Source organism: Stegodyphus dumicola, chromosome 9, assembly GCF_044657685.1.
Source record: "Stegodyphus dumicola isolate Sdum_Otavi_A_Nest chromosome 9, ASM4465768v1".
NCBI lineage: Eukaryota > Metazoa > Arthropoda > Arachnida > Araneae > Eresidae > Stegodyphus > Stegodyphus dumicola.
Genome location: NC_140776.1, coordinates 108,629,116 through 108,650,084, shown reverse-complemented (window position 1 = coordinate 108,650,084; position 20,969 = coordinate 108,629,116). Strand labels below are relative to the sequence as shown.

The following is a 20,969-nucleotide window of genomic DNA, read 5'->3' as shown; positions in this document are numbered from 1 at the left end:
TTTTCATTAGCTTTGGAATCAATAGATTTTAAACCTCTGATGATCTCGTCAGATGTATTGGCAATTTTTCGCAAATTAATTGAGTTTGCATTAATTACACAAGATTGTTCCATACCTAGATAATAATTTTCCCCAAGCTTCCATACAACTATTTTCTGAAATGGGAATGTGTTTAATAATAGAAGCTGGTTCATCAGTTAATAAACCCTTTAGATATTGAAATTTTTTAATGTTGCTTAAATTTTCATTGTTATGCACTAATGATACATATAAGTCCTTGAAAGACATCCAGTTTCTATAATTACCATTGAAGGATTGGATATTTATTCTCGGCAATTTAAAATTATTAGCAGTATTTGTAGTACTATAACCTGGTATTTGACGTTCATTAACATTAGTCACTTGCATATTAACAGTAACATTTAATTTCTCAAGTTCTTGTTGTAGTTTGGCTTTGGTTTCATATTTTTTCTCAAATTCTTCCATTTCAGAATTTTCCAGCGGAAGTTCTGCGTCTGCCTTGTCAAAATCAGGATAAACGCTTTCAATTTTTTGAAGTTTATTCATTAAATTGTGTTTTTCGAATAACTGCTTATCATCATTAATGAAATTTGAAATACTGGTAAGAGCAGCTTTTGCTCTACCTTTTGCAATCTTAACCTTGTCTTCCATTATGACGAAATGGTGCAATGAGGAAAACCAAAGTCAAACTTGTAAAAAAAAAAAAAAAAAAAACTTATCTTGCTTGGCCTTTAAATGAAGTTCGATGCTAAAAGTATCCAGTAATATCCAGTACTGTACCGAATGCAATGTTGCAGTGTTGACGAAACCGAAGTCAAAGTTCCTTTAATCTCGCCGGTGCTTCCAAAATATTATGTTGCAATGTAATGTGAATTAACTCCTCGTTTTTAAACACAAAACTTATATTAAATAATTGCACAATACAAGTATAAACAAGAAAATGACATATAAAACTTACAGTACAAGAACAGAACAAAAATAGTGAAGAATAGACAGCATTCCAGCTGCCTTGCTTATGCGTTCATCTGAGTCTGACTGTTCAACTGAATTCAATGTTCTTTGGCATAGTTCCAAAAGCAAAAGAGTCAGGTTGAGTTGTTCTGTTCCGGTGCACCGGAACAAGTATGTTAAATGTTATTTCTCCCATTTCCAAATATAGTTTATGATTTCAAACTCCAAAAGTTTTTTTTAATCACTTAACCCAATCCCTGCCCTTATCCGAATTTGGGGATCAAGAATGTTTTTAATGTTACTCCCCACCTAATTCCTGATTTTTCATTTATTTTTAAAATTATATGTTTAATTATTCTCTGAACTTAATGCATACAGTGAAATTTCTTAGTTTAATTTTAAAAAATATGCATGTAAGCATTTATTTCAAGTTTGCTTGTAAGTGAAGCTTTTTCACATCTGCGTATTTGCTAAGTGAATATCTGATAATTGATATTGAAATGAAATATATTTTTGGTATAGACAGTTATGTTCATATGTGTTCCGAATAACAGAGTATTAAAATTGAGCAAATTATTTACTTACAATTTGACCACCTGCAAAATACAATAATCCCCATTTGGGGCTCACAGCTATTCTAGTATAAAATGATTTACTAATTACACTACAAATAGGACTTCTGTTTTCATTCTAGTTATCTGTTGCTACCTCATATATTTTTTAGGGCTTGGTAGTTATGAACTGTGGGCTTAGAAGTTATTTAATCTGGAGATCTTCTTTCAGTTACATGAGAGCAGCTTGGTTGGATTTTCATAAATAACTTTACTATTATAATTTGTATTCTCATAAATATTTTTTGATTTACATAATTTGCATAATCTTGAAGTCTTGAGTCAACAAATTTTAAATGCTGAGAAAATCTGAAGAATATTGGAATGATGATCTTGATTTGACAGCTGTTGAAGACCATGATAGTGCTATTGGCATAGTTGACTTACCACCAGATACAACTGATAATTATTCTAATGTTGAAGATGCAGATAATAACATACTGAAAGATACTGTTCCATATAATGTACGAGATTCATTAGAATTTCATGGAGAGAGGTGTAATGAAGAAGTTACAGACCCAAAGAAAAACCCATTATTGAAGTGGAATAGCAAGTATGCATCATTCAACATGCCTAGGCATGGAGAAAGAGAATGCAACCAGTGTAAAATAAACATGGTATAAAGAGCAAAAGGTATCGTCCCATGATCTTACGATGCTCCACACAGATTTTGCTAAACTATTTCAAAAATTCTTGAACAGTCTTGTCATTTATCAAAAAATTTAACATGCATTTTAGAAATGCTACTTCATATTTGCATTTCAGCTTGCATGCTATTACGATATCCATACACTAAGTGATGGATGTACAGTTTGGAGGAAAGAATAATATGAGTTTATTATCTTTCACTAAAATTGTAATTGAAGTACAGTACAAAGTCCGAAATCTAGACTCCTCGAGTAATAATGTAAGTGGTTTAAGTTGCTTCGTTTTTTTTTGTGCTAATACATTCTCTTTAATTCTGTAGACAGACATAATCTCTTGTTGATTTACATTGTTGAAGTCCTGTAACTGCTGTTTTGAGAATTCCAACTAACTTTTCAATCAAAATTTTTTCATTTTCTGTAACTTCTCTGTCACTTTCTTCATTATCGGTAGCAGTATTTTTTGGAACTAGAACCATACTACAGATTTCGCCAATCATTAATTGATTGATGATTGAGAAGCATTGTCATCACAATGAAAAACTTATTTCATATCATCATTCATTACCGCTTCTCCACATTTCTTTACAAAATCTGTTAATTGGAAAATTTCATCTTTGTTTTGCGATATCCGAAAACCATTAAAATTAGTGGCTATCATCATCAAATTTAGCTATCCTTCACTATACATATTTGGCTAGGCATCATGAGCTTGGCGACTAACGACAAGTTGTTCCGTTAAATTTTATCTTGCTTCTTATCACACAGTGAGACAATTAAGCCTAAATTTTATGAGTTTAGTTATTTATTATACTTATGTCTATTTCTTTCACATGCTTAAGGCTTATCAGAGTTCTAAATAAATAAATTCCCACCATATATTTAAGCTTTATTGAGGGCCGGCGCTAGATATCTTACCACCTGATGCAGTCTCTGTAAGTCCTAAATTTTTCGTCTGCCATACGAGCTCTGACTCTGGTTCTGGGTTTATGTGAATAACAAATCAGTTATTCTTAATTCAAATAGCCCTAAATGTAATCTTTATGTCTATGAGTATCATCAACAAAATCTATTTTTACCATATGGAAAGAAATTTTTGCTAAATTTTCTGTCGACATTTTTTAATGCATTGCCATATTCCTTTATTATTCAAATATTAACATAAAAAATTTGTTTAGGCATAGCTATATGAGTCATTATTCAAGTTGTCATGTTTTTGATAAACATGCAGTCATGAAAGAAAAGTATAATAAATAATGATTCGCTAGGTTGGAGTCGGATCAATGATATACCTATGTGGAATGTTTCGTTTTGAGATGCGTGCCAAGGAGATACGCAGCAACAAAACCAAATTACTGATCCTACAAATTTATGCTAAAATGATTGTTTCTTCTATAATGAGGTATTTTATTGAGTGTCAAAGTAAAATTAAGAATTGGGACTCTCTAGATGTTTTATTATGCCTTGGAAGGGGGAATCAAATGTTCATGCGTAAAGCCTACGAGAAAAGCGTTGTTGATGGTTTTGAGGTCTGAATTTTAGATCATTCCGGATAATGGATGTCTGGATTTTGGACTTTGTACTGTATGAGCCAAACAGTTGTCTACAATCAGGATAATTTTTGCGTCATTAGGTAAACTAACTGAATTTACATGTTGCTCAACCTCAGGTATGAAATGATTTTCAAACCAATCATTCATTAACGCTTGTGCCATCCATGCTGTTTTATTTACACCATATACAGGGTTTCTCAGTATCACATTTCAAAACTTATGGCAGGAGTTGTGTACACCCCGGTGATTTGGAATCATATGCAAATAAATACCTTTCTGAGTCACTGACATACACAGCAACATCAGATATTAAAAATTGCCAGTTAAGTTAATATTCATTTTAATACTAAATTTACATGAGAAAATTAACAGGAGGCAAAGCTATTGTTCGAAGTTTCATCCGCCAACTTCAGAGCACGCTCCATGGCATGGAATTCAAAATACTGTGGAGTATTCCATGCATAATTTGAATTTCTCTGGCAACTACTGCGATTCATGCAGCCAGCTCCTTGGCATTGTCAACAGGGGTGTTATAAACCAAAGTCTTCATATGGCCCTGTAAAAAGAAATTGAAGACATGATTGGTCCAGTGATCAAGCAGGCCAAGGCACTGGGCCACTACATCCGATCCACTGTTGGCCAAATGTGGTACGCACATTAGGGCTGAAATGGACAGAGGCCTCCCATCGTGCTGGAATCACATTGTCTGTCACATCGATGCAGAAATCTGTTCATCATCTAAAAGTTGTGTCATGACTTGCGGAAAAAATATCAAGTAGTTACAACTGGTTAGACAAAAAGGCAACAAGTAAGGTCTGATGAGGTGACCCTGCAAATGCCATCCCAAATATTAACACAAAACTGACTGCGTTGCACATCATTTAGCATGAGAGATCTCTACTGCCCCAAGGTGGACGTCATGTGCATTGAATATTCCTTCCCTTGTGAAGGATGCCTCATTGGTGAGCAACACATTAGCAGCAAAAATGAGGATTTGTGGCACACTTTTCAAGATACCATTGTGCAAAAGCAATACGAGGTGCATAATTGTCCAGTTGAAGTGCCTGCATATGCTGCATGTGATACAGATGCATTTAGTTTTTTCTGATGATGGAATGACAGACCCTAACTACACATACTGAAACTTGGAGTCCCCTGTAAGCACATTCTCTTCAGTATCCCGAGTCCTTGCTGATCGTGCCTGATTCGTGGCAGCTCTTTGAATGGAACATGTTTAAGCTAACTTTCAGTGCAGCCTTACAAAGAAATTATGCTTGGGTGTAAGCCTCATATGATATCATTTCACATACAAGTGTTCTGCAGTTGGTCTACTACAGTCTGAAACCCCATAACTGATAAACTGAAGCTCTCCTTCTGTACTCATTTTTCTCGGTATAAAGGTGTGAGAAAATTACAAAATGAAATTAGTCAAGAGACATAAAAGTTAGAATATGTAATTAAAGTAGTTTACTTCAGAATCATAATATAAATAGTTTAATAAACTGAATTATGCATTATAAAGTGAATTTTAATCAATTTTGAGTTTTTTTTTTAAATGTTGCTGCTGTGTAGCATGAAAATCTCCTTTTTTGGGGGGTGAATCTGTTTTTCATATTTTGAGGTTGGAAACTATACCCTGCATATGTAAGACACATTTTAATTTCTAATAGCCTTTTAAGTCTCTTCTAACCGATAATTTTTCCTTTTGTCCAAAAAATAGTAACATTCAGTTAGTAACGTATACAGTCAAAAGTCGTTAATCCGGACTTGTCGGGACTTCGCCGATTCCGGATTATAGATCATCAGTTTAAATCTCGTAAGATGGCATGCAGAAATTCTAAAATTAAAAATATGAAACCGTAATTTATGAAATAAAGAACAATTATGATCTAAAGGGTATCAAAATTTACAAAAAAAAAAAAAAAAAAAAAAAAAAAGCTTAATATTTATTTGTTTACTTTATTAAACATTTCCTTCAATGTAAGTTGTTTAAGTTGCTTCATTTTATGTGATAATACTTTCTCTTTAATTCTATAAACAGACATAATTTCTTGTTCAGTTACAAAGTTCCGCTGTTCAAGTCCCGTTAATTGCTGTGCCGAGAATACCGACTAACTTGTCAATCGAAATTTTTTCATTTTCACTAACCTCTCTGTCACATTCTTCATATCTTTATCCATTTTTTGCAGCAATTCCACTTTTTGTTTGTTGGACATCGAAACATACTTTTGTTTTGTAGATCCTTTGGAAGTTCCAGCATCGGAAATTCTATTTGACATAATCGAAAGTTCGAGTTTACTTTTATAAAATTGCTCTTACAGTCTGCTAAAAATAATAAGCGGGATTCAATTTGAAGATTAAGGAACAACGCAATCATTAACATTAACTGAAATAGATAATTAGATAATTTTAGCTTACAACGTCCGTTATAAATTAAACGCGCAGGCGGAAACGTATTCTGCACTTGCTCACACGCATAAAATGCCTGTGTGCATGTGCCAACGCGGCGCATGAGCAGAAAGTTTTTAGCTTTCAGGTCCGGATTGTAGTCTTATCAGTAGTTAATAATTGTAAAATGTGATTTTTCAAAAAAAAAATGTTTAAATTTTGAAGAAGTATATGGAACATTTATATATTACTTAAAATTTCTTTGGAACCTGAATGAGAAAGAAAAAAAAAAAATTAAATAATTTATGTAAATACCATTAGTTACACTTCTAGAAGAAAATTTCCTTATATAATAATTAGTATTATCAATAATAGCATCAATGTATGTTTAAACAGAATTTTAATAATTTAATCCATCCACACTATCAAAGGGCAACAATTCAAATGGTTAAACTGATGTACTTCACAAAGTTAACAAAAATTTCTAACGTCTTGGACTATTCTTGCCCAGTAATATTAAGATGACAGTAAATTTAGCATTAAAAATGTATCAGTGAAATCAAATTCAGTACTTATAAACACAATGAAAATTTTCATAATCTTCAATTTCTTTTAATAATAATCAGTTTCTACTCATAGATGTTGGCAAATAGGGTTAAGTTTTAACATATCAGCTTCAATATTAGTGGAACATTTCTTATAATTAATATCAAAATCATATATAGATAATTTTAATGACAAGTGAAATGATCTATTTATAGAATGTGTTATGTTACAAACTTAAAATATAAAATTTATTACTTAAGCTAGGCTATTCACAAGATCCTCGGTGATGCATTACAGATTAAAGCTGACGTTAGCAGGGGTGAGGGCAGTGCTTCGGGTAGCAGAATATTTATCAAGCAAAAATGAATTAAGATTTCTAGGAGAAATCTGGGCTACTGCTCTGTTTTTCATGCAGAACTCATTGCTATTGAGAAAGCCTTAAGTTATTATCAGTGAGGGAGTCAATACTGACATCTGAATCCTGAGCGATAGTTGAAGTTCTATACAGCACTTGGCTGAGTGGTGGAAACGTGGACGAATACAGAAATACTTTGAATATAGTCCAGCATTAAGACACAATAACACGCCGAATAAATACTAATTCAGAAGTCAAACAACAAAAATCAGCGTTAATTTACAAAATTTTCCAGCATATAGTCCAGCATTTAGGTTGCTTGAGATGCTTGCATAATAAGATGTTGTTTCAATGGATGCTTTTACGTGTTGAGGTTTTTGTGGTAAAGAGATAGCAGATGGACTGGCCAAGGAAGGCAGCCTTGAGGATTCTCCTGATCGTGTCCATCTTTCTTTCTCAGAACTTATTTTGCAGGTCAAGTTAGAAAACAACACCTTTTGGAGAAAGGCTCCCACACATGAATGTGTGGTAACTGTCCTGGCCCTGCCCAACAGAGGCAAGAGATAAATAGGCAGAGATAAATTTGAACTAGCTAGGCTGCACACTCTACATTTTGTGTCAGGCTTTAAAATCTATCCCTTTTGCTCGAAATGGAAATTGGCTCCTGCCCATATCTTGTGCATTGGTTGTCTGAGGAGCCAACTCCTCTCCTCTCCTGTCCTGGAGTTGTTCTTCGGGGTTTTGAAATCCACGATTTCATGGACCTGATCTAATGTGATCCATTAAATGGTATAAGCTACAAACAAATGAATATTTTTAATAAAACTAAAGCAGTATGATCAGCATGTACAGTAAAAAGACTTCCATGCTAGTAGTAATAAAATTTATCAACAACATCTATAATTGTTAGACATTCTACTTCAGTATGCATTATTCTTTCATATGATCTTAATTTACAATAATTGAAAACTATAGGATGTACTGTATCATCTGGGTGTTTTTGTTTGAATACTCTATCAACAGCCTCTTTAACTTCATAACGGGGGTAATTTGAATTAGTTGATGTTAAAATGGGAGTAGAAATTAAAAGCATCCTTTAAATTTTGAAAAGCTATTTGACATTCAAGTGTTCAATAGTAATGAGTTTCTTTTTTAAGCATATTTGTTAAAAGTGCTCTGATTTTCGCAAATTTTAATTTGAAATAAATTTATGATATGCATTAATATGTCCAAGAAATCTTTGTAGTACTTTTGCGTTTTTAGGGAGTTGTGATTTTTTAATAACTTCAATCTTTTCATTATCAGGTTGATATTTTCCAACTTGAACTTCATATCCTAGGAAATTTTTATCTTATGCTTAGCAAGTAGCATTTGGAATATTTTAGTTTCATATTTTATTATTCACATGTCAATTATTATTTTATGATAACTAAATGTTCTTCAAAATTTTAAGAGAATACTATATCAGCTTCAAAATAGTTTAAAGGAAATTGAATTTGATGTTTATATATCTAGCCAAAGTGTAACTGATGATTTCATAATGACCAAAATATGTTGGGAATTTGAATTTTTCAGTATTTTTTTCATCTTGATTTTGTATACCAATAACCAGATACAAAATCTATATTGAAAACAGTTATACATTTATTAATAGGTTTAGTACTGCAGCTATTCAAAGTGTGAGCTCTGAATGTTTTAATAATTTTGTTAAGCTTCTAGTAAATAATCTAGTTTTTGCATTTCTATCACTTTTATAGACCTAGTTGCAAATTTATTTGTTATCCTTAGGAATGCTTGCTCTGTATTGTCTGTAAGCTTTTAAGAAGTTCTGAAATTAATATTATTTTTGGAGGTTCAGTATTAATACAACCCTTGTCATATTTGCTTTATGTGAATATATGACTATAATCATCTAATAATTTTTGCAGCTGGTTATATACACAAGAATTTTTATACTCGTTCTTTTCTTCAGCATTTTTACTAGAAATTAATCTTAAAAGAAATATTCAGTGGAAGACCTTTATTTATTATCTCTTAAACTGATATACCTCAAAACTGTAAAAACTTATATGCAATTTAAACAAATCTGAAGACTATGAATAATTTAAATGAGAATTTACAGCATAAAATACCACATCTTAACTCCAGTCCAGTTTTTGACTTCTTGATTCAGACGATAAATTTGTCAAGTTTAATTTTTCGGAATTTCAAAATTATCAATACAATTTAAACTACTCTCAGAAATTATATTAACCTCACTGTTTGTATCTATAAAAGCAAGAAAGTTAGTGCTTTTAATATTTAAATTGTCATTTTGGTGTTTTTTTTTTTTTTTTTTTTTTTAAATTTTTTTATTATTTTGATGGGCTGCTGGTGACTTATTTTAATGCTGGATATTGTGAATGATGGTGGATGCATATTTCTATAGATTTAATTTTGAGGCAAATAAGATGCAGTATTATGCCATGGATAATTAAAATACAGTCAAAAGTCGTTAATTCGGACACCCATAATCCGAAATGATCTATTATCCGGACCTCAAAGCTACAAACTTTCTGCACATGCGTCAACGTGACGCATGCGCGTAAGACCTTTACGGCTGCGAATATGCATGTGCGTATGCGCATAATACGATTACACATGCGCGTTTAATGTATAACGGACGGTATAAGCTAAGCTAAAATTATCTAATTCAGTTAATGAATGCCGCAGCGCGCAATGAATTGGAAGTTCATCTGTCAGCACTATCTTTATCTTCGGGGCAGATGTTTTTATTTTATTCGGCTTATAATTCCTTACTAAATGTAGTGTTTCATCTTGATGTACTCTGCCTTTGATATGATTTAAATCAAATTCCTTGTCATTATAATTCGCTTCGGATAGTGAAGAAAGTGACACAGAGGTTATTGAAAACGAAAAAATTTCGATTGACAAATTAGTCGGTATTCTTGACACAGCAAATATATTACTTGAAAAGCGGAACTTTGTAACTGAACAAGAAATTATGTCTGTTTATAGAATTAAAGAGAAAGTATTATCACATAAAACGAAGCAACTTAAACAACTTACATTGAAAGAAATGTTTAATAAAGTAAACAAATATATATTAAGCTTTTTTTTTTTTTTTTTTGTAAATTTTGATACCCTTTAGATCATAATTGTTCTTTTTTTCATAAATTACGGTTTCATATTTTTAATTTTATAATTTCTGCATGCCATCTTACCAGATTTAAACTGATGATCTATAATCCGGAAAAATCGATAATCCGGAATCGCTGAAGTCCCGACAAGTTGGGATTAATGACTTTTGACTATATAAGCAGGGTGAAACATTCTGCTTAACAGTAAATTTAGTGCCTTATGTTTTTCTTTTATTGATATGAGCTGGAAGTTGTAGCAAATAGTGTATGTAAACATAATGCAGAACATAATTTTAATTTTCATTTGAAATACTTATGAATATCTTTCAATTTGTTATATGTAACTAAAAATTCTCAAACAAAATGTTTTCTAAGTTAGAGAAATATGTTAAATATTTTTCTTGTAGAAGATTCCAATCTTAAATTTCAATCCATTTGTGGATATAGAAGGATAAGGCTTCGCCCTTTAAAAAATTTGGGGAAGTACTTAATTTCTCTTTTTCAGAAACATATTTTCACTGCAATATTTTTCCCAAAATATTAGCCGTTTATCAAGAGGTAGATCTTTAATAGGATCAAAAACAGGGTGCATATTTTTTTTTTTAACCTAAAGAAATGATTTCAGATGTTTCTTATATTTTAGAAGCTTTGGATGCTAGTAAGCATTCATAATTAATGATACAGTCAAAAGTCGTTAATTCGGACTCGTCGGGACTTCGGCGATTCCGGTTTATCGAGTTTTCCGGATTATAGATCATCAGTTTAAATCTCATAATATGGCATGCAGAAATTCTAAAATTAAAAATATGAAACCGTAATTTATGAAATAAAGAACAATTATGATCTAAAGGGTATCAAAATTTACAAAAAAGCTTAATATTTATTTGTTTACTTTATTAAACATTTCTTTCAATGTAAGTTGTTTAAGTTGCTTCGTTTTATGTGATCATACTTTCTCTTTAATTCTATAAACAGACATAATTTCTTGTTCAGTTACAAAGTTCCGCTGTTCAAGTCCCGTTAATTGCTGTGCCGAGAATACCGACTAACTTGACAATCGAAATTTTTTCGTTTTCACTAACCTCTTTTTCACCTTCTTCATGTCTTTATCCATTTTTTGCAGCAATTCCACTTTTTGTTTGTTGGACATCGAAACATACTTTCATTTTGTAGATCCTTTGGGAGTTCCAGCATCGGAAATTCTGTTTGACATAGTCGAAAGTTCAAGTTTACTTTTATAAAATTGCTCTTACAGTCTGCAAAAAATAATAAGCCGGATCCAATTCGAAGATTAAGGAAAAACGCAATTATCAACATTAACTGAAATAGATAATTAGATAATTTTAGCTTATACCATCTATTATACATAAAACGCGCACGCGAAAACGTATTCTGTGCTTGCGCGCACGCATATGCGCAGTCGTAAAGGCCTTATGCACACGCGTAATTGCTTATGCGCATGTGTCAATGCGGCGCATGCGCAGAAAGTTTTTAGCTTTGAGGTCCGGATTATAGATCATTCTGGATTATGGGTGTCCGAATTAACGACTTTTGACTGTAATACATTTTTAAACGTCATTAATGAATTAATAAATGTTTTCATGGTGATGAAAACATTAAACATAATATTAACACAAATATAGGATTAAATGAAAATATCAAAATAATGTACATTTTTATTCTTTGATCAATATTTTATTTCTCAAAATGACAAAACTGAAGCTCTGATGTAAATTTAAACTCTATAGCACATTTATTAAATTTTGAATTGCAATTTAATTCTTTCATTGAAACCCACAGCTCAAAACCCAGGAATCAAAAGTATGTGAATCAGTTGCACAAATGATTAGGCGTGGTTTTGCTGTTCATTGAGATAATGACTGTTTATTAATTTGTATTGAAAATGGAAGTAAATAAAAAAAACAGCTGTCCAGGAACTTTAAATCACTTTATTGTAAACATTATGCTGAATTAAATCTCATTTATTTTCACTTATAGCAACGAATTTGTTACACAGTTAAGCATTTAAAGGGATGGTTAATTAATTATGCAAACATTGTGATTTAACTGGAAATAACCACTCTTATTTTAATTTTGTAAATGAACTTTACATTAGAGCATCCGTACATAGTATAAGAGGTAAGCATGATCTTGACCGATTATAAAATATGTGATGACAGGGATAAGAACAAATGCTTTCAATCATGGCTGATGTTGTAGATATTGGTGTATAGATATAAAAATATTTAGCATATTGCTGGACAAAACAATCATTGAGAAGCGCATTCTTATTACTGGTGTAATTGTAGTCCAGGTATAGCCAAATTTTTTTTTTTTTTTACTTTCTCAAATCCTGAATTTTCCGCTTTGTTTAATATAGACTCGTTATTTATCTCAAATTTTGTTTTAAAAAAGTGTATCATTCATAAGTTTTATGACTTTAAAACAACTGTATGAAGTTCAAATGAAGAGAACAAATTTATGTAAACTTGTGGAAGTCCTCCCCTTACTTTATGTTTTTCAATGATTCAGTACATTCTCAATGATGTAGTCATTTCTCAAGCTTTAAAATGGCATCATATAAAATCTAAACAAAGGAAACCATGATGGGAACTGGGATCAACATTGAGCATCAAGCAATTAGGGTTAGTCCAAGAGAGCCTAGCTTAATCCAGTCGACAATTCTAAACATAATGAGTAGCATTCATTGTAAAGGAAAGCACCATATGGACATGTGACTGTAGCATCTTATCTCAAGATCTCATTTTATTTAAACTTTGACTTACTTACACAGAGCCAAATAAGTGATGTTAATGCACAGGCTAGAGCATTCTTGAACATTGATAACCTAGATACTGTACAAACTGTGAAATAGTTATTCTCATTAAACAAAAATACATGTGAAATCTTGGGGTAGGAAATTCCTCTGAAATTTCTATTTATAAAGTTTTTAGGAGTAATATATTGAGTAGCTTAGCAGAATTCTTAACATCTTTTGAACCATTCTCATCCGGTTAGCAGTTTCAAATTTAATATTTGAATGATTAAGTGAAAAATTCATTTCATTATTGTCTACATCCAACGTTCTCATCATAGTGAATAATTTCCAACTGTTAAGGGGAAAAAAAATCGATTTCTTTCCCCTCCTTTCCCCCCAAAAATAGCAAACCAAACGTAGCAATTATTTTTTTAGTATTTTAAGTATTAAAAAAAGAAAATGTAAGTAATGTAGTGAAAAAAATTATTTTCATATATTTCACATTGCTAATGAAGTTATTTGAAAATTTGTGTGCATGTATGAGTATCACAATAATTTTCTGAATTGCTGTGGGTGTTTAATCCATGGTGAATTTTAGGATTTTTTAAATGGGATCACAATCACCTCTGCTGTTGTGAATTATAGAGGCCAATGGATTCATGTCAGTCAAATTTTTGTATAGCATGGGAAACATTAAAAAGAAAATGTAAGAAGTAAAAATGCTGCGGTTTCAAATTTCCTGTTGGCAGTTAAAGGTTTGGATATAGGTTATTTGAGTTTCTGTTTGCAAAAGGTTCTGCATAACCAGCATTATGTAAAAGCAGTTACTGTTTTTAAGACATAAAGGAGAAACAGCCAAATTAAAGTGTTAAGGGATTACAGCAATTTAAAATTAAAATTTTGCTTTACATATTTTTATCTTGTATATGATATGCATTTACATTTAATTTTTATTAATTACAAAATATTTTTTCTTTCAGAATATGTTTATTAACAGAGAGCTGGTGGAGAGAGGCTTCGCTGTTTGGGTCGACAGCAGCCATTGGGATCCTCACTGACAGTTTGCTGCTCTGCATCAATATAGTTGTCCTTGCTTAGGCATCTGAGGGTTGACAGTGGAGAATATGTAGTTTTATAATGCTTTAATCTGAGTGCTAGAAGTGGAAAAAGTGGGAACTCATTACTATTGGTTAGATTAGTTGAACTGGGAATATGTGGCATAAAATTATGTTGAGTTCTGTATATCCCTTTAGTTTTTTCTTAAATTTCGATAAATTTTGAATATTTATATGTAAATGTTTTTCTGTATGACCTATGGACAATGTTAGTTAATGTTATTAATTTATTTCATGTGTTACAAATGGATAAATTTATGTTGATCTGTAAGCAAAATCTGAGTGTATTATAATTAAACTTGTTTCTAAAATAATTCCCCAGCCACATGATTCTTGAAAAAGCATGCATGTTTGCTTGTTTAAGAAAAAACAGTATATGTATTTGCATCTTCATTTTTATTGTTTGACATTTTCCCAAGTACCTTTTATGATCTTTTGTAGGCTTTGAGACGAGGGTTCCGAATATGTGGAGAAAAATTTTAAGAGCGATGATTTTAGAAACATGAAGAAAATAACCATCAAGAAAACAAACAGTCCTTTTTGGTTCAAATGACTTTGCAACAGGTTTTAGAGTTTGTTTGGATTTTTGATACTGGCCAAATTTGAGCAGCTTGGCCTGTTTTTATTTTCTTAGTTCATGTTTTACTCCATTTGTTTTATTAAGATAATTTGTGTCTTTGTGTAATGAAAAAAAATGTATGGTATTTTTTGTAGTGTGTTGGAGGTAGAATATTTGTAGCTACGATTGTAACAGAGTTATTAGCATTTACTTTCATTTTTATTTATTTCAAAGATCGAGTGCAGCTAACAGTAAAGTAAATTCTTTAAGTATGAGATTAATGCTTTAGAAAGGGTGCAGATGTAATTGTTAATATTTGGTAGTGACTGTCTTGTTTTCCCTTGTGATTCGTTTGTTTTCTTCTAAATTGTGTTTGTGTAGTGCCAAAAAGAAGAAGAAAAGTGGAAAAAAAAACCATTGTATAAGTGTTTTAAAAAATTTTAAAACCATTTTTTCCCAAAAAAGGCTTTATCTTTTATAATATAGATTCCCCCTCTGAGTATTGCAGGCTGTTTGATTTTAGAAATGTTTCAGACCTACTTTCTTCATATTGTGAATTCTCAACAAATTTTAGAAATGTAAAATTAACCTTATACTTCAGTATAATAGACTAGTGTATAATTGTTTGAAGTGGTGTGTTCCGTACTAAGTATTTTACCTTTATAATAATATACAATGTCTAAAATATTTTTCTATATTTAATTCTAACTTTTTACTAAATTTCAAAAAAAGTGTTACCAGCATCATGTCATCTAGCTTCAGGATTTTGTTATTCAAATAAACCACATATAAAATGGTAATTTTTTCCTTCACTGCAGAACAATATTGAAAAGAAATTTGTTTTTACTGGTGATATATTTTCACTTTCTTCTATTATACCTTCTTGATTTCTATGCACTTCTTTTTGCAAAAATTGTTCTTCCACCCACCCCAGTAAATCTATGTATTTCATAGCGTGAAAAATAATCTGTATTTAAAAAATAAAGTAATTCAGTTAAATTTATGCTTTCTGCTGTATCAGCATTATCCAATAGAAATATGCTAGCCACATAAATTGTACATATATAAGGAAATAAAAGAAATATTTTAATAGTTTATTTTACTTTTAGATTGAAAATTTAAGTATTAACACAATCAGTCACTATGAAGAAATTTGAACAATAATTGCAGGTACTGGGGTGGAGTTGTTTCAAAATTATCACAGTTAAAGAAAATATTATTATTATTTTTTTTTTTCCTTAAATCGTAATGTTAAATGTATGCTTTGATATCTAAATTTTTGTTGGTCTTGTTAAATATGTACAGTAAACTGAATAACTCAAATGTGAAATCAATAGATGACTCAAAATTGCAGCTTAACGGTTAAAAAATTGTAATAATACTATTAAAAAGGAAGCAGATTAATCTGGCTAATAAATTTATGTAGTTATGCAAATTGAATCCCTGTTCAAAATAAAGAATACACAGTAGTTACACATTAGTACACCCGCCTTGAAAGAAGTTGCTAAATTTTGGGAACCATTCATGGAACAGCTTTAACTAGCAACATTATTTGTGTTTGCTTAATTAAAACGTAAAATCTCTATGTATATAATATTTTTTTTTTTTTTCAGTTATAAGTTAGCATTCTTTTTCTACCGCAGAAAATTGCTAAAAATGCATCAAGGGTGTTGCACCAGTAAATAAGTACCAAATGCACTTTGAAACAAAGAAAACTAAATACAGTCAAAAGTCGTTAATCGGGACTTCGGCGATTCCGGATTATTGATTTTTCCGGATTATAGATCATCAGTTTAAATCTCGTAAGATGGCATGCAGAAATTCTAAAATTAAAAATATGAAACCGTAATTTATGAAATAAAGAACAATTATGATCTAAAGGGTATCAAAATTTACAAAAAAAAAAAAAAAAAAAAGCTTAATATTTATTTGTTTACTTTATTAAACATTTCTTTCAATGTAAGTTGTTTAAGTTGCTTCGTTTTATGTGATAATACTTTCTCTTTAATTCTATAAACAGACATAATTTCTTGTTCAGTTACAAAGTTCCGCTGTTCAAGTCCCGTTAATTGCTGTGCCGAGAATACCGACTAACTTGACAATCGAAATTTTTTCGTTTTCACTAACCTCTTTTTCACCTTCTTCATGTCTTTATCCATTTTTTGCAGCAATTCCTCTTTTTATTTGATGGACATCGAAACATACTTTCATTTTGTAGATCCTTTGGAAGTTCCAGCATCGGAAATTCTATTTGACATAATCGAAAGTTCAAGTTTACTTTTATAAAATTGCTCTTACAGTCTGCAAAAAATAATAAGCCGGATCCAATTCGAAGATTAAGGGAAAACGCAATTATCAACATTAACTGAAATAGATAATTAGATAATTTTAGCTTATACCATCTATTATACATAAAACGCGCACGCGAAAACGTATTCTGCGCTTGCGCACACACATATGCGCAGTCGTAAAGGCCTTGCGCACACGCGTAATTGCTTATGCGCATGTGTCAACGCGGCGCATGTGCAGAAAGTTTTTAGCTTTGAGGTCCGGGTTATAGATCATTCTGGATTATGGGTGTCCGAATTAATGACTTTTGACTGTACCACTTTTTGCAGTACTCTTGTATTTTAATACGAGTGAATGTGACCAAAATGATTAATGACTATATATGGGACTCATTTTTTCAATTGAGCTGTTTACTTTTAAAGGATGATTTAACAGTGTTGTATATATTGTTGTGGATAAAAGCAATATTTAAATATTACGTCATCATGCTTTCATTGCCGTTATTGCGTTGTTTGATGCTTTGTTGATATACTAGCTTTTCAGTGGAAGATAATTTTCCTTTCTCTTACTAGTTCCTTAGAGGATCCATTAAAAGACCTGAGATATGAGAAATCTGAAAGATAGTTTTTTTCCTTGTGAGACTGATCTGAAGGGAGAAAAAGAAATGAGCCACTTTGCCACTGTAAAATTTGTCTTGACTAGAAATGCCAGGGAAACTGATGTCCTGAAAGCTTGTCCAGCACTGGTCCATATGATCTTTTGGACAAAAACAGGAAAAGCAAGATTATAACTAGCCAGCTAGGTCTTGAAAATTACATAATGCAGCAAAATAGATATTGTTGGTCATAGAACTGTCATATATTCACTATATACAGGAAAATACTGTTCGCATTAGAACAAAAATACATAAATGCTGAAATTGCAGACTTCTGATTGTCAGAAGCCGTTTGGCCAATCAGCTTGCAGTTCCATTAACACAAACATACAAATGCAAAATTGAATAAAGTAATTAACATGTGGATTATGACCCATCAAATTTTTCATAAAAAATCTATTATAAAACCAAGATTACTGCACTCAATTTTCCTCTTGTTTTTTTTTTTTGCAGATAATTTTATTTTTAAACTAATGGTTTGCAAAATTAATTTCTTCTTTGTTCCACAATAAACAAACTTAACCCCCCCTTTTTTTTAAGCTGAGAGATTCATTATTGAGATTTGATTGTATTTTGATTTTACTAATTTTATTGTTGAATATGGTTAAACATGGATAAATTTTGTAATTACTAATTTCTCTACAATAAAACTTTCTTTTTCCCTTTAATGGTCAGTGTCCCCTCCCCCTTTTTTACCCTAGTTAATTTGCATTTGAAACAATAACATTTCATTTCCAAAATTACACTTTTCCTAATTAAGAGATTCAATTTGGGGGGGGGGGATAAACTAAGCTACAATCCACTATCTGGTAACTTTGACCAGTATAACATAATTTTATTTATTGCTGAACAGTGGAAAAATTGTCACAAATCATCAATGTAAAACACTACTGTTTGTGGAAAATAAAAATGTCCATAAGACAACAGCAACAGATGTCATTATATTATTTGGGAGCTACTTTTAATTTTAAAGCATTGTACAATGTGAAACAAAAAGCTATGATGTTAAAGCTTCTTCTAAATACTGCTTTGCTTTTTTTATAAACTTTAAACTTAAATTTCAACATTTCTATTGATATTCTTTTGTTATTTTGCATTTTTTTTTTTTTTTTTTTTTAATCTTGATTTAATTTACACAAATTATCCTCCAGATAAAATTGCTGAGATATACAGGTTGTATTCATATATTTTTTAATTATAATAGTCTTTCTTAATTTTCTCTTTTTTTAAGTGCCCTTTGATGTTTATGGTTACATCCCAATTATTGTCCCAGTTAATAATAATTACAAATAAAAATATATGAACAGCCTTATTTTCTGTATTGATTATACATATGTAGCTAATAACTATTTCTTGCAAAAAGCATATAGCTGTACACTTTTTAATATTAATGTATTTAAATTTGCTTAGCTAAAGGTGGGATGATTTTAGTTTTTGAGTCTTTAGAACTCTAATATCTCAAAGCCTTCATATGAGAATAAAAAGAAATTTTATTTTTTTTCATGAAGCAAAATTTGAGATCTCTTGGTGATTCAAAAATGTTTAAGAACATTATTTTTTAAATGCATATTGGATAATGTATAATAAATGAAATACATTAGTTTAAATGAAAATCATTTATGTGGTAATTGTTTATACTCATGTTAAAGCAACATTCTGTTGTATAGGAATTTATTCCATTTTCTTCTGCAAGAATGCTTTGTTATATAAGGGTTTGTCAGTGATGCTTGTGTGAATATTTGAAATTGTATTTTTAAGATAGGTAGTATATATTAAAAAAAAAAAGACTGCCACATGTTATTTCTTAGGTTATTTATGCTTTTTAAATCTGAATTCTATGCCACTAAGTCCACAATATTCCAGCTTCTTGCTTAGATATGCATAGCGTTTTCCAGAAAGTGCCATTAAAGCTCTGTTAATTCTATACTTTTTGTCTGTTACCCAATGTGGTTTCTGTATTAACTGCAGTACACCTGTCTGTGTCTTGTAGCATTTTTACCTTGTATAATGTAAAAATTTGATAAATAAAAAAAAGGCTTGACAATAGTTTAACAGTTTAATATATATGTATGTTATTTTTTTTAATCCAAAATGAGAACAGATTGTAAAAATTTTTACTATTTATTAAGCATATTGAAATGTGTTTAATGCAGTGTAAAAATTTATGTAATTTAGCATTTATGAAATTTAATTAACAGACACAATGCAAAAATTTATAATATTTTACTTGAATCTAATTTTATATACATGAAATTTTTTTTGTAATTCTTGAAATATGGGCTTTCTTGAAACTAATTTAATTTGCATATAAAAGCATGTGACAGATTTTGTTATGATGAAAAAATTAACACTTATATTTATATAGTTTGTTTTTAATAATCTCATAAAAATGTTTCTATATTAAAAAAATTTATAATAGTACTTTCCCATTTAAATAAAATAACAAAAATGCTTAATTCACAAGCATGAAAAATTGCCAGTTTGCACCCATACAAGATAAGACGCAGATAGCGTATTGTCATTTGTAAAGAAGCAAAAATATTGTAATCCCTTGTATTACTTAATAAAGCAAACTTACCAATTTAAATGCAGGAAATAATTTTATAAGACATTCCAGATTGAAAATATTTAATTAACATTAATGATTGAAATAGTCCTTAGCAGTAAATTTACTCCCTCCCCTTCATTAATTACAGCAGACTTTTTCTTTTTAAATCTTGGTTTAAAATATCATTTAATTAGGTATGTAATGAGAAAGCCCTCTCTTTTGTGTTTGTCTGCATGTACTAATGTTAATGGGAAAGTACTAGAATGATTGTAAGATATTAAGAGTTTTACACCATGTGTTCAATTACTAAGTTTTGAAAGCTGTGTGTATGCATGGAAATGTTATACTGACAACAGTACCTAGTATTTTGTAGGGAATGAATCTATAAAAGCATTTACTTTTTCGTCACAGGATATGTTTCAAATACCTCTATCCAGTCCATCGCTTATAATTTATTTTCATGTTTACTAAAACCACTAAAACATACTCTTGTTTGAAAACCCATTTCACAGTGCAATTTGTTTTTCTATTGTCATTTATACGGAAATGTTGTAATGCTTCCTGTTTATTTTTTATTTTGTGAAATAAATTTCTGCTGACCAAAGTTACATGCAATTGTCATTTTTACTTCTCTTTCTAATAATCATAGTCCTTCACAAAATTTGTTTTATACTTGTTGTATAGGAAATAAAAATATATTTTTTAAAACCGTTTATACGAAGTAAGAGAAATGAAAATAGCAAAAATTACATATGTAATAGTAAACTAAGATTGACAAATGGATTGAAAAAATTATCAGAAGAATTCTTTTCTAGAGTGGCTAAATTTAGTCAAAC

At 30.6% G+C, this 20,969-nt stretch overlaps 1 protein-coding gene across 2 annotated transcripts in view; it reads left to right on the top strand.

Moving 5' to 3' along the window:
• LOC118186825 (uncharacterized) overlaps positions 1-20,741 on the top strand; it is a 122,774-nt gene extending 102,033 nt beyond the window's left edge. For both annotated transcript variants that reach the window (XM_035356985.2, XM_035356983.2), the window contains one exon: positions 13,948-20,741. In XM_035356985.2, coding sequence (XP_035212876.1) covers positions 13,948-14,025 — 78 coding nt within the window. In that variant the 3' untranslated portion in view covers positions 14,026-20,741. The remainder of the gene's footprint in view (positions 1-13,947) is intronic.
• Positions 20,742-20,969: the final 228 nt, after the last annotated feature.